Below are 12,962 nucleotides of genomic sequence, written 5' to 3'. Positions count from 1 at the left end.
TGCACAGTAGTCTAATAAACAAATAAACACATTTTGTTAATAAAATAATGATAAAAAAAATACTCTTTCAAAATGCAAATGTTGATTTCGTTATGGATCCATAACGAATTACTATGGGAATAAATATCACTGATTTACAGAAATATTGGTACAAAGTTGTCTAATGAAGGCTAACAATTTAGAATCCTCCAATCCTGTAGCCTACTCCCAACGGTCATGTTGTACAGCGCCATATTTTCCATTCCGTCCTAACGTAACCCCTGAGGGTTTCGTTTTTCGTTTTTCTCTGAATAGAAACACCATAATATTAATACAATTAATTAAGCCAAATTTCTTCAAATCAATCCCATATACTATGTTATTACAAAACAGGTTTTAAATTCTCTGGTAATGCCAGTACGGAATGACTGGTACATGTTTCGCAAAGATGCCCTCTGGTGGTCAAACTAGCAGTAACTTGAATTAACAGAAAAAACGGCTGTGAATTAAATGACGTGCCACAGAATGCTGCAGCAGCACGCAAGGTGTGCCGCAGTATGACACAACTTTTAAAGGAGGAACCACTTTAAGAGTGTGCAAAGCTGTCATCAATGCAAAGGGTGGCTTCTTTGAAGAATCTCAAATATAAAATATATTTGGATTTGTTTAACACTTTGTTGGTTAGTACATGATTCCATGTGTTATTTCATCGTTTTGAAGTCTTCACTATTATTCAACAATGTAGAACATAGTAAAATAAAGAAAAACCCTTGAACTAGTAGGTGTGTCCACACTTTTGACTGGTACTGTATATCTGGGGAAGGGTATAAAACAATCTGTAGAGTGTTGAAAGTTTCTAAGATTACAGTGGTCTCCATCATTGGGAAATGGAAAAAATATGGAAGTACCCGGACTCTGCCTAGAGATGCCCGTCCGACCACTCTGACACAACTACAGAGTTCCTTGGCTGAGATGGCATAACCTGCCAGAAGGACAACAGTCTCTACAGCACCAATCTGGGCTTCATGGGAGAGTGGCCAGATGGAAGCGACTCCTGAGAAAAAGGTACAGTTTGCAAAAAGGCACTTGAAAGACTTGAGAGCATAAGGCAAAAGATTTTATTGTCTGATGAGAAAAAAATTAAACTCTTTGGCCTGAATGCAAAGCGCTATATCTGGAGAAAACCAGGCACAGCTCATCACCCATCTAACAACATCCCTACCGTAAAGCATGGTGGTGGCAGCATCATGCTATGGGTATGTTTTTCACAGGCAGGGGCTGGGAGACTAGTAAAGGATGGAGGGAACAGTGAATGGAGCCAAATACAGGCAAATCCTTGAAGAAAACTTGCTTCAGAGTGCAAATGACCTTAGACTGGGGGAAGATTTACGTTCCAACAGGACAATGACCCCAAGCATACAACCAAAGCAACGCTGGAATGGCTTCAGAACAAGAATGTAAAAGTCCTTGAGTGGCCCAGCCAAAGCCCAGACTTGAAGATTGCTGTTCACTGCAGCTTCCCATCTAATTTAACAGCGCTTGAGAAAATATGCAAGGAAGAATGGGAGAAAATCCCCAAATCCAGGTGTGAAAAGCTGATACAAACATTCCCAAGACGACTCAAAGCTCTAATCGCCGCCAATAGGGTGTGAATACTTATGTAAATTATATTTTTTTGTATTTATTTTTCAATATATTTGCTAACTTTTCTAAGTACATGTTTTCACTTTGTCATTATGGGGTTTTGAATTCAGGCTGTTACACAACAATAAGTCAAGGGGTATGAATACTTTCTGAAGGAAATGTATACCCTTGGCAATTGAAAGGTTATTTTCAATTTTATCTTCAGAAATTGCAGGTATTCAACTAAGGTTTATATTGCACAGTCTGCTCTTCCTTATCAGAGTCTAATTGTTGCCGGCCATCTGTCTGCTGTCGTGTGTGTGCTGTCTAGCGAGCTGATCTGGCACAGGTAGCTAAATCACACTGTTGGCTTAAATTAAAGAGAGTGGATAAGCATATGGACCTATGAATGAGATTGGCTGCACAGCAACCTTATAGGAGAGGAACAGAGGCATACGAGAGCATATATACCAGCATCCATAAGGATACAGCTTGGGCTGAATTGCCCTGCTGTTACAATTGTGCCTCTCCCCAAAGAAATGTTTGCATGGGTGCTGTGTGATGTTCAATTAAATCTAGCTAGGGAGATTAAATGGAAGCTAAACGGCAGAAAATACACAGATATTGGCTAGCTGATTGAGTCTAGACCTAGAGCATATATCTGTGTCTCTCTAAGAGCGGACAGAGTTTCCTCAGTGGTTCTGAAACCAGTGACAGTCTCTAATCAACTGAATAAACAGGACCCTCTTGAAATTATGGAAAACCCTTGATCAGTGCAAACGCTTTACTCTGCGATGATGAGGATTCACGTCTGCAATTAAGACAGGCAGATGGCATGAGAGGAGGGTTTGACTTGGCCCAAGTCTCTAATCACACGGAAGCACATTCTGTTGAAAGGCAGCGGTGTCTCTTCACAGAGTCTCCAAGGACCAAGGGCTCTCTGCTTCAGCTGCCAAGAAGGCTATCAGACACATATGCTTTATCTGTCAAGCTCATTACAAGCCAGATTTAGAGTGAGGGACGCATCACGTCAAAGATGGTGGACAACAGCTGGCATGCAAAGATGTAAGAGGAGACTTTGTTTTGGTTTCATGGGCTGTGTGTGGACATACAGTGAGTCCATGCTGTTTGCCTACTTACTATACATAAGCTGCATACTGTATGACATGGTTTCCAAAAACAGAGGTCAAATGTATTGTGCACTGGCAACAGAGACCTGCTATTTCTACACAGATGCTAAAAACAGCATGACCATGTCAAACGCAGTAAGACATCATTTATAAAATACCTAAATAGTACTTGACATTACAGTACTATTACTCACTGATTACAGTATGCACAGGTTGTTGTAGCTTTTTGTAATGTTATCTAAATAAAGCTACTGACTTTATGATGGTACAGTAGAAGATCACAGTGTCATGCTTTACTTTCAGTTCTCTATTGTTTTAAACCACTCAGCCTGCAATGATTCGTTTAGGCTTCCTTACTGTGACCCTTCAGAGTGATTTCCATCTATTTAAATTCCCCGACTCTTATTGTGTTTGGCACTTTAATTATGCAGATATCTTTGCCTGGCAGTGGGGAATGTACATAATCCCAACAGCTGCTCTGAGAAGCCCAAAGTGGTCTTTGTTACTTGCACTGCGGATAAATATGAACTTCACAGGCATGTTGCTTCTTGAGCTCTACATCATCCTGACAGATATCCAGGCAAACTGGGATGACACCTGTCATCTTGCAGGAGGATGAATGAATTTACCTCAGAAACAGTGTGAAACCTTTCTCAATTTCGACTGGTCTTTTCTCAGAGAGGAAAACACACATTACATGTGGCACAATATTTTTGCTGAGAAGCACACCAGGGTTTTGTCTGAGGCTCATAGTAACACGTTTTGTTGTGCTCTCTCTCTTTGCAGAAGAGTGGAGAAGCTGGCGGAGTTGCCGATCCATGTAAGTACCCCGTAATCAACCAAACTGCACCACTTAAATGCAGTATGTTTATCGATGGCATAAACCTTTTATGTTGGTGCAGGTTATGTGAACAGCATTGATAGTACATTCTATAGAAGTCCTCTTCGGGTGAAAGAACTCAAGGTTTTAGGTAGTATCAAACCTACTTCTACACTACTGACACATCTATTGTGTTAAAGATGATCATTTAAAATCACATTTGGGCGATTCCACGCCAGCGTGGGCCGAAAATGTTTTTGGTATCGCAGATTGTTCTGGCAATTTACATAACTTCATTGGGAGGAAGAATGTTTAACATGCTTTTTACATTTGTATCACCATTTTTTGGGGGGAGGGGGGGGGAGGAGGGGGGGGGACATCCTGATGAAAGTGGCCATTCAGGTGCTTTCTGGACCTACACAGTACATGCCTCCTGTAAGACCCTATGATCTGTGAACCGTACATAGTACAGACAACATCTGTCATTGTACTCATTATGGTGTGCTCTAAAATATAGAGTATGTCTATATTCTGAAGAAAGAAAATTCACATGAATGTATCCAACATTAAAAATATAATTATTACTATCTCAAAAGTACCCTTTGTGATTAGATTTTGTTGTTGTTGATATACTCTTCAAACACATACCATTTTAAGAGTAGGCTCTCTGCTACTTTTAAAGAAATTATACATTTACACATAGGAATAGACGTTATAGGTCATTAACCAATCACAGCCCTCCTGTAGGATTGCACATTCAGTAAATCACCAGCAGAGGGAGTTCCCTTTGAATTTTTTTCTCCCATTCACTGTGTTGGTGGTGCTCATAAAATGTATCATAACTTTAAAAGTAGCAGAGAGCCCACTCTGGAAATGAGATGTACTTGTAGAGTATATTGTTTAAAACGATATGTCAGAAAAAGGGTACTTTTATATATTAATATTAATCGTTTTAATGTTGAATAAATTCATGTGTAAAATTGTATTTCAGAACGTAGCGATACTCCGTATTTTAGAGCACGCTATTAGGAGTATAACGACACCAAGTTGTTACCTGTATATTGTCTGGATCACTGGGTCTTACAGGGGGAATGCATAGGTCAACAACAAAAAAGGCCTAAATGGCCGCTTTCATCATGATTTATACTGTATCCTACTATAATCACATCGTTGCTGAGATGTGGTCGGTACTACAGGGCTCTACGTCGGCGGTGGTGTTGTTCTATTACTGACTGGGATATTCCAAGCTGTGGAATAAGGAAGATGCAATGCTAGGTCTCAGTATTGTCATGCTCTTAATACACTAAACAAAAATATAAATGCAACATGTCAAGTGTTGGTCCCATGTTTCATGAGCTGAAATAAAAGATCATAGATATTTTCCGTACGCACATAAAGCTTATTTCTCTCAAATTTTGTGCACAAATTTGTTTACGTCTCTGTTAGTGAGCATTTCTCCTTTGCCAAGATAATCCATCCACCTGACAGGTGTGGCATATCAAGAAGCTGATTAAACAGCATGGTCATTACATAGGTGCACCTTGTGCTGTGGACAATAAAAGGCCACTCTAAAATGTGCAGTTTTGTCACACAACACAATGTCACAGATGTCTCAAGTTTTGAGGGAGCGCGCAATTGGCATGCTGACTGCAGGAATGTCCACCAGAGCTGTCGCCAGAGAATTTAATGTTAATTTCTCTACCATAAGCCTCTACAATGTCGTTTTAGAGAATTTGGCAGTACGTCCAACAGGCCTCACAACCGCAGACCACGTGTATGGCGTTGTGTGGGCGAGCGGTTTGCTGATGTCAGCGTTGTGAACAGAGTGCCCCATGGTGGTGGTGGGGTTATGGTATGGGCAGCATAAGCTACGGACAACGAACACAATTGCATTTTATCTATGGCAATTTGAATGCACTGAGATACCGTGACATTGTAGTGCTATTCATCCGCCCCCATCACCTCATGTTTCAGCATGAGAATGCATGGTTTTCTGATCCACGCCCAGTGGTGGAAAAAATACCCAAATGTCATACTTGAGTAAAAGTAAAGATACTTTCATAGAAAATGACTCAAGTAAAACGGAAAGACCCAGTAAAATACTACTTGAGTAAAAGTCTAAAAGTATTTGGTTTTAAATGTATCAAAAGTAAATGCATTGCTAAAATATACAAAAGTAAAAGTATAAATAATTTAAAATTCCTTATATTAAGCAAACCAGATGGCCAAATGTTCTTGTTTTAAGTGTACGGATAGCCAGGGGCATGCTCCAACACTCAGACATCATTTACAAACGAAGCATTTGTGTTTTGTGAGTCCGCCTGATAAGAGGCAGTAGGGATGAGCAGGGATGTTCTCTTGATTAGTGTTTGAATTGAACCATTTTCCTGTCCTGCTAAGCATTCAAAATATAACACCGTGCCCAAACCGGCCAGGCGCGTGCGTCATGTGCGCAAATGTATTTTGTCCCACCACAACAAACGCGATCATGACACGCAGGTTGAAATACCAAAACAAACTCTGAACGAATTATATTAATTTGGAGACAGGTCGAAAAGCTTTAAACATTTATGGCAATTTAGCTAGCTAGCTTGCAGTTACTGGGTAATTTGTCCTATTTAGCTAGCTTGCTGTTGCTAGCTAATTTGTCCTGTGATACAAACGATCAGTTGTTTTTTTACTTGAAATGCACAAGGTCCTCTACTCCGACAGTTAATCTTCACATAAAACTGTCAACCCAATCGTTTCTACTCATCTCTCCTCCTTCCAGGCTTTTTCTTCTGTGGACTTTATATGGCGATTGGCATCTAACTTTCATAGTTACCATGACGACTGACCGAACTCAGTTCATCTTTAAATCACACATGTGGTTATAACCAATGAGGAGATGGCATGTGGGTATCTGATAAGGGAATTTATATGTTTAAAGGTAATGACTAAACAATTCCACCCTGAAACGTAATTATGACATTATGTAACATATATAATGAATAATTAGACAAACGTAATTATTAGATTCTGTAACATGTATAATGAATTAGAATGATAAACTTCAGTCTAATAAGGTGTGGTCGAGACAAGTAGAAATGTGTGTGTGACTAAGAAAATACCGAGAACAATTAAACTGTGTATGACCTGACCTGGCTAGAACAGTGAGAAACTTACGGCAGGAAAGGGAGTCCCATCAAGGTCCCTCTAATCTCGGGGGAATGGAACTGCCAGCTTGGTAGTGATAAACAGTGGTGAGAACTATGGGGAAGGATACATCCCACCTACTGTTCGTGTGTATGTATGTGCGTAGGCTATCTACTGTTTGTGTGTAGGTTTGTGCGTAAGTAGGGAGGGAGTGAGTTATAAAATGACATGTTCTTTGTATTTTGACTTTAGAACGTTCTCGTGAATAAACTTTATGGACCTTTTGCATAAGCTGAGTCTTTGCCTAATTATTATTAAACCCAGGGTCTTACAAACCTCGGGAATTGGTCAAAGCTTATTGATTGTTAGTTATTATCATTGGGATTGAAAATTCTCGTGACAGTATCTGCTTCAATAAACCAATGAGGAGATGGGAGAGGCAGGACTCTCACCGCGTTCAGCGTCATAAATAGAACTGACTTCTATTTTAGAGCTTGGCAATGCAGACGCTCGTTGGCGCGCACGAGCAGTTTGGATGCAATAATTGAATACCATGTATGCTTAAATTTATTTTGCGATGGGAGCGGTGTGGTCAGCATGCAAGGAGTAAAAAGTTGTCAAAAATATAAATAGTAAAGTACAGATACCCGAAAAAACAACTTAAGTAGTACTTTAAAGTATTTTTACTTAAGTACTTTACAACACTGTCCACGCCCCTACTTTTTTTTTTTTTTTAAATGTATCTGTGACCAACAGATGCATATCTGTATTACCAGTCATGTGAAATCCATCAATTAGGGTCGAATTAATTTATTTTAATTGACTGATTTCCTTGTATGAACTGTAACTCAGTAAAACCTTTGAAATTGTTACATGTTTTTATTTTTGTTCAGTATAGTTTCAAGATTACAGCCAACCTCAGTGTGCATTGGAATGTTATATTCAAATGTCTATTGGAATGTAATATTCAAAGTGTGTTTTCCTGTACAGTATTTGTTGTCGATGTATGTCTTTTTTTGCCCTCACAGCAACCCTTTTGTGTATTATAGCACATAGGCTGTTTCTGACCTTAGAGAGAGTTAGAACATATGGCAAATGGCTTAAGTTAAGGAAACAACACCTCCCGGGTGACAACATTCTTCATTGCCATTTAAGGACAGACCAACAGTGTTAGAATGTGTTGGAATTATTCACATGGTGTGGTGATCCATCCATCTCCTGGGACTAATTATTCACTATCTATTTGTATGCTAAACTTCCCCACCTTCAAAAAAGCATGTCTTGTCCTTTCTTCCTTGAAAGGGAATAACTGCAGATCTCTCTCTCTCTCTCACCCTTTGGCTAACTGCTGCCTTGGTCTCTCCTCTCGTTCTCTCTCTCTCTGCATGACAAGGTTTTTATTGTCGGGTCTGTGCTACTCACTTGGAAATGTCGGCATTAATCAAATTGCCCAGGTTTTGCTTGAGAGACGACAACATTACCTGGGAAAATTGTGGTGGTGCAAACATGGCGTGGTGGTCTTCTGTCGGCTCAGACAGAAGTCATAAATAAATGACATTTTACTGGCTAGCAGCACACAACAAGCAACGGAAAAGGTCAGGCTGTACAAAGAACAGAAACAGAATGAAATGTAACGTTATCACCAGATGTTTTCTCTCTTTTGTTTAGGTCATATGCTAAATTTATATTGTCCATTTATCTTATGAATAGGTGGTGATTCATTTGGCCTTGAGTGCTTAATTTATGAACCTTTTACTGAGGATTAATCAGGGTTCGTTACCATCACAAATTAAACAATGGGAAGAGGCAAACCAAGTTAAGCAGCCCTGTGGTTCATTTAGACGGTAATTGGTTGGGAATTAGATAGGGCAAGGCAGACAGAGGGACTCTCTAACAAGCTGGAAATGACTGGAAAGGTATGGGCAGGAGGAGAGGAGAGTAGAGGAGGGGAGGAAGCTATCCTCACAGATACCAAGGTGTGAGTGTTTTGTCATTAAGCCACCGAGCCAGATAACCCATCTCCGTTTCAATTCCACAGATCTTCTCCTTCGAATGTCTTAACACATTAAACTAGTTCAAATTCAAAAGGAATGTGAAGTGTTATTGCTCCAAAATAGTCCTGTTTCATCACGTAATTTACAGCCCTCTTTTTACTCATGTATAGGAGTTCTCAGTGAACATTGGAAATAGGCTACATTGCCTGCAAATAACACACGTTCTCTGTGTGGCCTTCAATTAAACTCTGCGAGATTTGGGAGCGATCCAGAAAGACACACTTTCAGGTTCTACTTCAAAGAGTCGTCTCTAATGATTAAAACTGCCGCTATGGATCATTTCACTACTGACGGTTATAAGTCACTATCAGATAGTCATGTCATTAATCTCAAGAAATATGATTTCATTATATTGAAGAACAATAAAGATTACTCAGCATAGAGTTCATAAAATACCGCGCAGAAATCACTCCATCAGAAACGTAATCAAAATAGTTAAAATATAATAGCCTTTTGTGAAATGCCTCCACCTTATAGATTTGGTAAATACACTTAGAAGCCCTCTGAATGGCTTCTGAGCTGTGATTTGCCCCATAAATGTTCTGATTTCCAAGTCCGTTTTCTGATCAAGCCCAGGAATTGCAAGCATTCCCCAGCATCCCTATAATCAAGTTGAGTAGGTACAGTACCACTTCCGTACTTTGATTCGACTTAAAGTATGAAAGTTAAAGACAAAGGGAGTTGTACCAAAAGCGTAAGCTCTGTACTTAGCATGCCCTGAGATCCAGTTGAAGGGCTTATGGAGGGCACATCATACTCTCTGGGGATTTAGAGAGCCTTACATTGGCAGTGAAACTCTGAATAGCACTTTCCTCTGACTGGGGAGAACTGGGAGGAACACTGCAGTGCCTGTTTGGGCTGGAGATATTAACACAGAACACGCTAAGATCGCAGAAAGGAATGGTGGGAAAAAATGACACAAAGATGGCTGTTATTTTAAGGGGGGGGGGTAAAAACAATCTTGCAAATTGGCTTTGATCTCTAAGCAGCTTGTGAATTACAACGATGTTCTACTTTACAAGGCTAAAGAGACCTAACACTGCCATTATTTGCATACTGAAAATAGGGATAAGACGACAATATCTCATTCAACAGGTTAGGTTTGCAAGTACAAGTCATCATCGCGTGATATATTTTGAAATCATAACACCATCAGTGTCAGTGGCGGTCGGTGCCATTTAAGATGATGGAGGATGATTCTCTTTTTTTTTAATGAACATGGCCTTATTTTTATTGCAGCATATCGGATGACTGTCATTCATATTCCATTCACCCAGCTCAGTGTAACATCGATAGGGTTAGTCTACTACATGATACTCCAATTTCCCCTGTACCCATCATGAAGTTGCTACAACCTACCCTATGAAGGAAAGTGTACAGTGTAGGTGCATGCGAGAGAATTTTGAGTAATCAAGGTGACCGACAGTGACACATTCGATACCGCCTTGCACACTCTTGCCTGCATCTAGCTGTTCTAGGGTGTAATCATTAGTCCAACAGTTGCAAACAAGAGTTTCTATTGGACAAATTCAGGTATGTTAATCCCCGTTCGGTTCCATTTTCTTCAGTTCAAGAAACATTTTCCAACAGAATTGGCGCAATGTATACACCCCTTTCACTTTCCTTCTCGCATCTATCTACGCACTCTCCTGCTCTCACCTTTTCCCTTTGAGGACTTTAGTGCAAAAAACATCAACTGCCTTTGACCAGGAGAAAAAACTTTTCCAAGCCCAACCGTCATATCATGACCGCTAACCCCTACACATAGCCTACATCGTTGTCATGTCATAGTCATCATAGCTACTAGAACTAATGCATTAGTAAACCCGCTACAATCATGCAGTACAGTCTACAGTCAACAGTAAGCAGTTACACCGGTAGGCAATAAATGAATCAAACCAAAAGCTTACCTTGACTTGGAAGAGTTAGTGTTGGATAGCCATAGTCAGCTAGCTAATATAGCATCGCTTTTTGTTTGAGGCATGTGTTTGAGTAGGCAAACTAGCTAAGTGCATTCAATGCTAGCTAAGTAAGTGAAAAAATACATATACTATGAATTATAGCTAGCTCTCTCTCTCTTTCACTCCCTCTCTTTTGTTTCTCAGAACCATGAACCTCCCAAGTTTTGTTTTGTATTGCAGTCAATGTACCACAGGATGACAGGAGCTAGTTGTCCTCCGGCTACACCATGGTGCTGCTGAGGCTACTGTAGACCTACTGTATTCATTATTGTTTTTATCTAAAAAAAGGATCATTTTTAATGTTTCACTATTCTTTTTTTAAATGAAATTGACTGAGGAGGATGGTCCTCCCCTTCCTTCTCTGAGGAGCCTCCACTGCTGTATATGTGATCTGTGATGATATGAAATAGGTAATTGAATTAACGGGGAAGTGAATATAAACACAATAGCCTGTGTGACTTGAGCCATCTGTGAGGTGTTCACAGATGAGACAGGTTGTGATTAGATTTGCATTGACTCACACTGCCTCGTCTCCGGAGGGACAGCAACACAGTGTTTTCAGCCTGAGCAGTTAGGTGGCATTACCCCGAAGATACACTTTTTACCTTTATCTTGAACTGTATTGCCTGGCATCAACACACACCCTGCTTTATGAGGTGGGAAAATAAATGATTGCCTTGAATTCCTACAGTATGTGCTCCTATCTTCCCTGCTTCTCTGCCTGACGGAGTTCTGAGAATAAGTTATTGAGATGGGGATCTCATCCGGGCAGCAAGGTCCTTAGAAGCACTTTGTCACTCTGCAAAGGACAAAGCATATTTGCATACCTCAGGGGAAGTGGAAATATTAATAAGATGCTGTCAAGTCGGGTTATATGACTCAGTAAACACACTCTCTGCACAATGCCTGCATATGCATTTGGTGTCAGAGACACAGTACTATTGAAATAGTTGGAGGGAGTTTTTTCTTTGTCAGATGTGTTCATTCACGTTTTGACTGAGACTGATGCTGTTGATTTTTTTCCTAGGAAATATATCTCAAATTGTCTTTCTGAGAAAGTTTCATAGTTCAGCTAGAGCGTAAATTCCATATGTGACCAAACCTTCTACAACCACCAGCTGTAGATTGCAGGTCTAGACAGAGAAGATAGGAGTATAAAAGGTGCGACGAAGACTTCGTCTATGTTACACTTTGAAGAGTGTTCAGGATTTTTCTTTTCTTTTAAGTCATTGCACTTTGCAAAGACAAAGAGAGTGACTTTGCCTAGCACTCCCACTCAGAGATATCCATGCGGAGTGCATTATTTTGTTCACAGGGGACAGACAGACGTGCCACAGGCTGATGGCTTAAGGCTTAGTGATTGAAAATCACAAACTCAAAAGCACTGAATTGTGCTCATGTGAGGTGAAAATGAGTTAAACGAGGCAAATAATAGAATTTGAACGGTTCTAATACAGTATTTGTATTTTCTACATCATTTTCTAAATATGACAAGCAATTACCAGTGTCTTCATTTTGGCAGTCTGGGAGGATATGAGCCTGCCAAGATGCACGCTTTGAATGTGTGCTTTTCAAATTCAATACGCAATTTGTGCGTCTCTGAAGCTCTTTAGCTACGTCCTCTCCTTTTGTGTTCTTGGCAAGTCATAGCATAAAAGCACCCTGGTGCATCTGACAGACAGTCTGATCTTAGCAAGCAATGCAAATATTCTACTGAGATTCGTCCTAAAATAACACCATAACATAAAATAATACCGTCTGTGTTGGATTCTTGCTATGGTACTGCATTTGTATAGTGTCCATATTTACTGTTCGTAGAACCTTCGGGATGTGAATCCTGGTATGGAATAATAACCAGCTATAGAACTATACCAGTGGATGGGTAGCTCCTTTTGAGAATATCTGCGAGTGTCTTTGGAATTAAAACACTGAATTATTTATAACTCAACAAACGTGAAGCTGGCTCAGGTAGGTAGCAGGGAGAGAGAACACCCGCAGCAACAGCGACAATAACAAATAAAAAATACTGTGTTTCCCTGGTTACATCCCAAATAGTAAGCTATTCCCTATATAGTGCACTACTTTTGAAAGTAGAGCACTATATAGGAAACAGGGTGACATTTGGGAAGCATGCCCTGTTTGTTTTGAAAACTGTGTGGGCTAACAGAGAGCATACAGAGAGTATGGATTCTGCCTGTGTTTTAGAAGAGAATTATAGAAGCATACTGTGTCACGCCCTGACCATAGAGAGCCCTTGGTT

At 40.1% G+C, this 12,962-nt stretch overlaps 1 protein-coding gene across 1 annotated transcript in view; it reads left to right on the top strand.

Moving 5' to 3' along the window:
• LOC115148555 (follistatin-related protein 4) overlaps window positions 1-12,962 on the top strand; it is a 224,332-nt gene that overhangs the window by 30,670 nt on the left and 180,700 nt on the right. Inside the window, exon 3 of the mRNA XM_029690540.1 lies at window positions 3,519-3,552. Within this exon, the coding sequence (XP_029546400.1) occupies window positions 3,519-3,552 (34 nt within the window). The remainder of the gene's footprint in view (window positions 1-3,518; window positions 3,553-12,962) is intronic.

The sequence above is a fragment of the Salmo trutta genome, chromosome 15 (assembly GCF_901001165.1).
Source record: "Salmo trutta chromosome 15, fSalTru1.1, whole genome shotgun sequence".
Taxonomy (NCBI): Eukaryota; Metazoa; Chordata; class Actinopteri; order Salmoniformes; family Salmonidae; genus Salmo; species Salmo trutta.
This window is presented reverse-complemented; position numbering and strand designations above follow the sequence as displayed.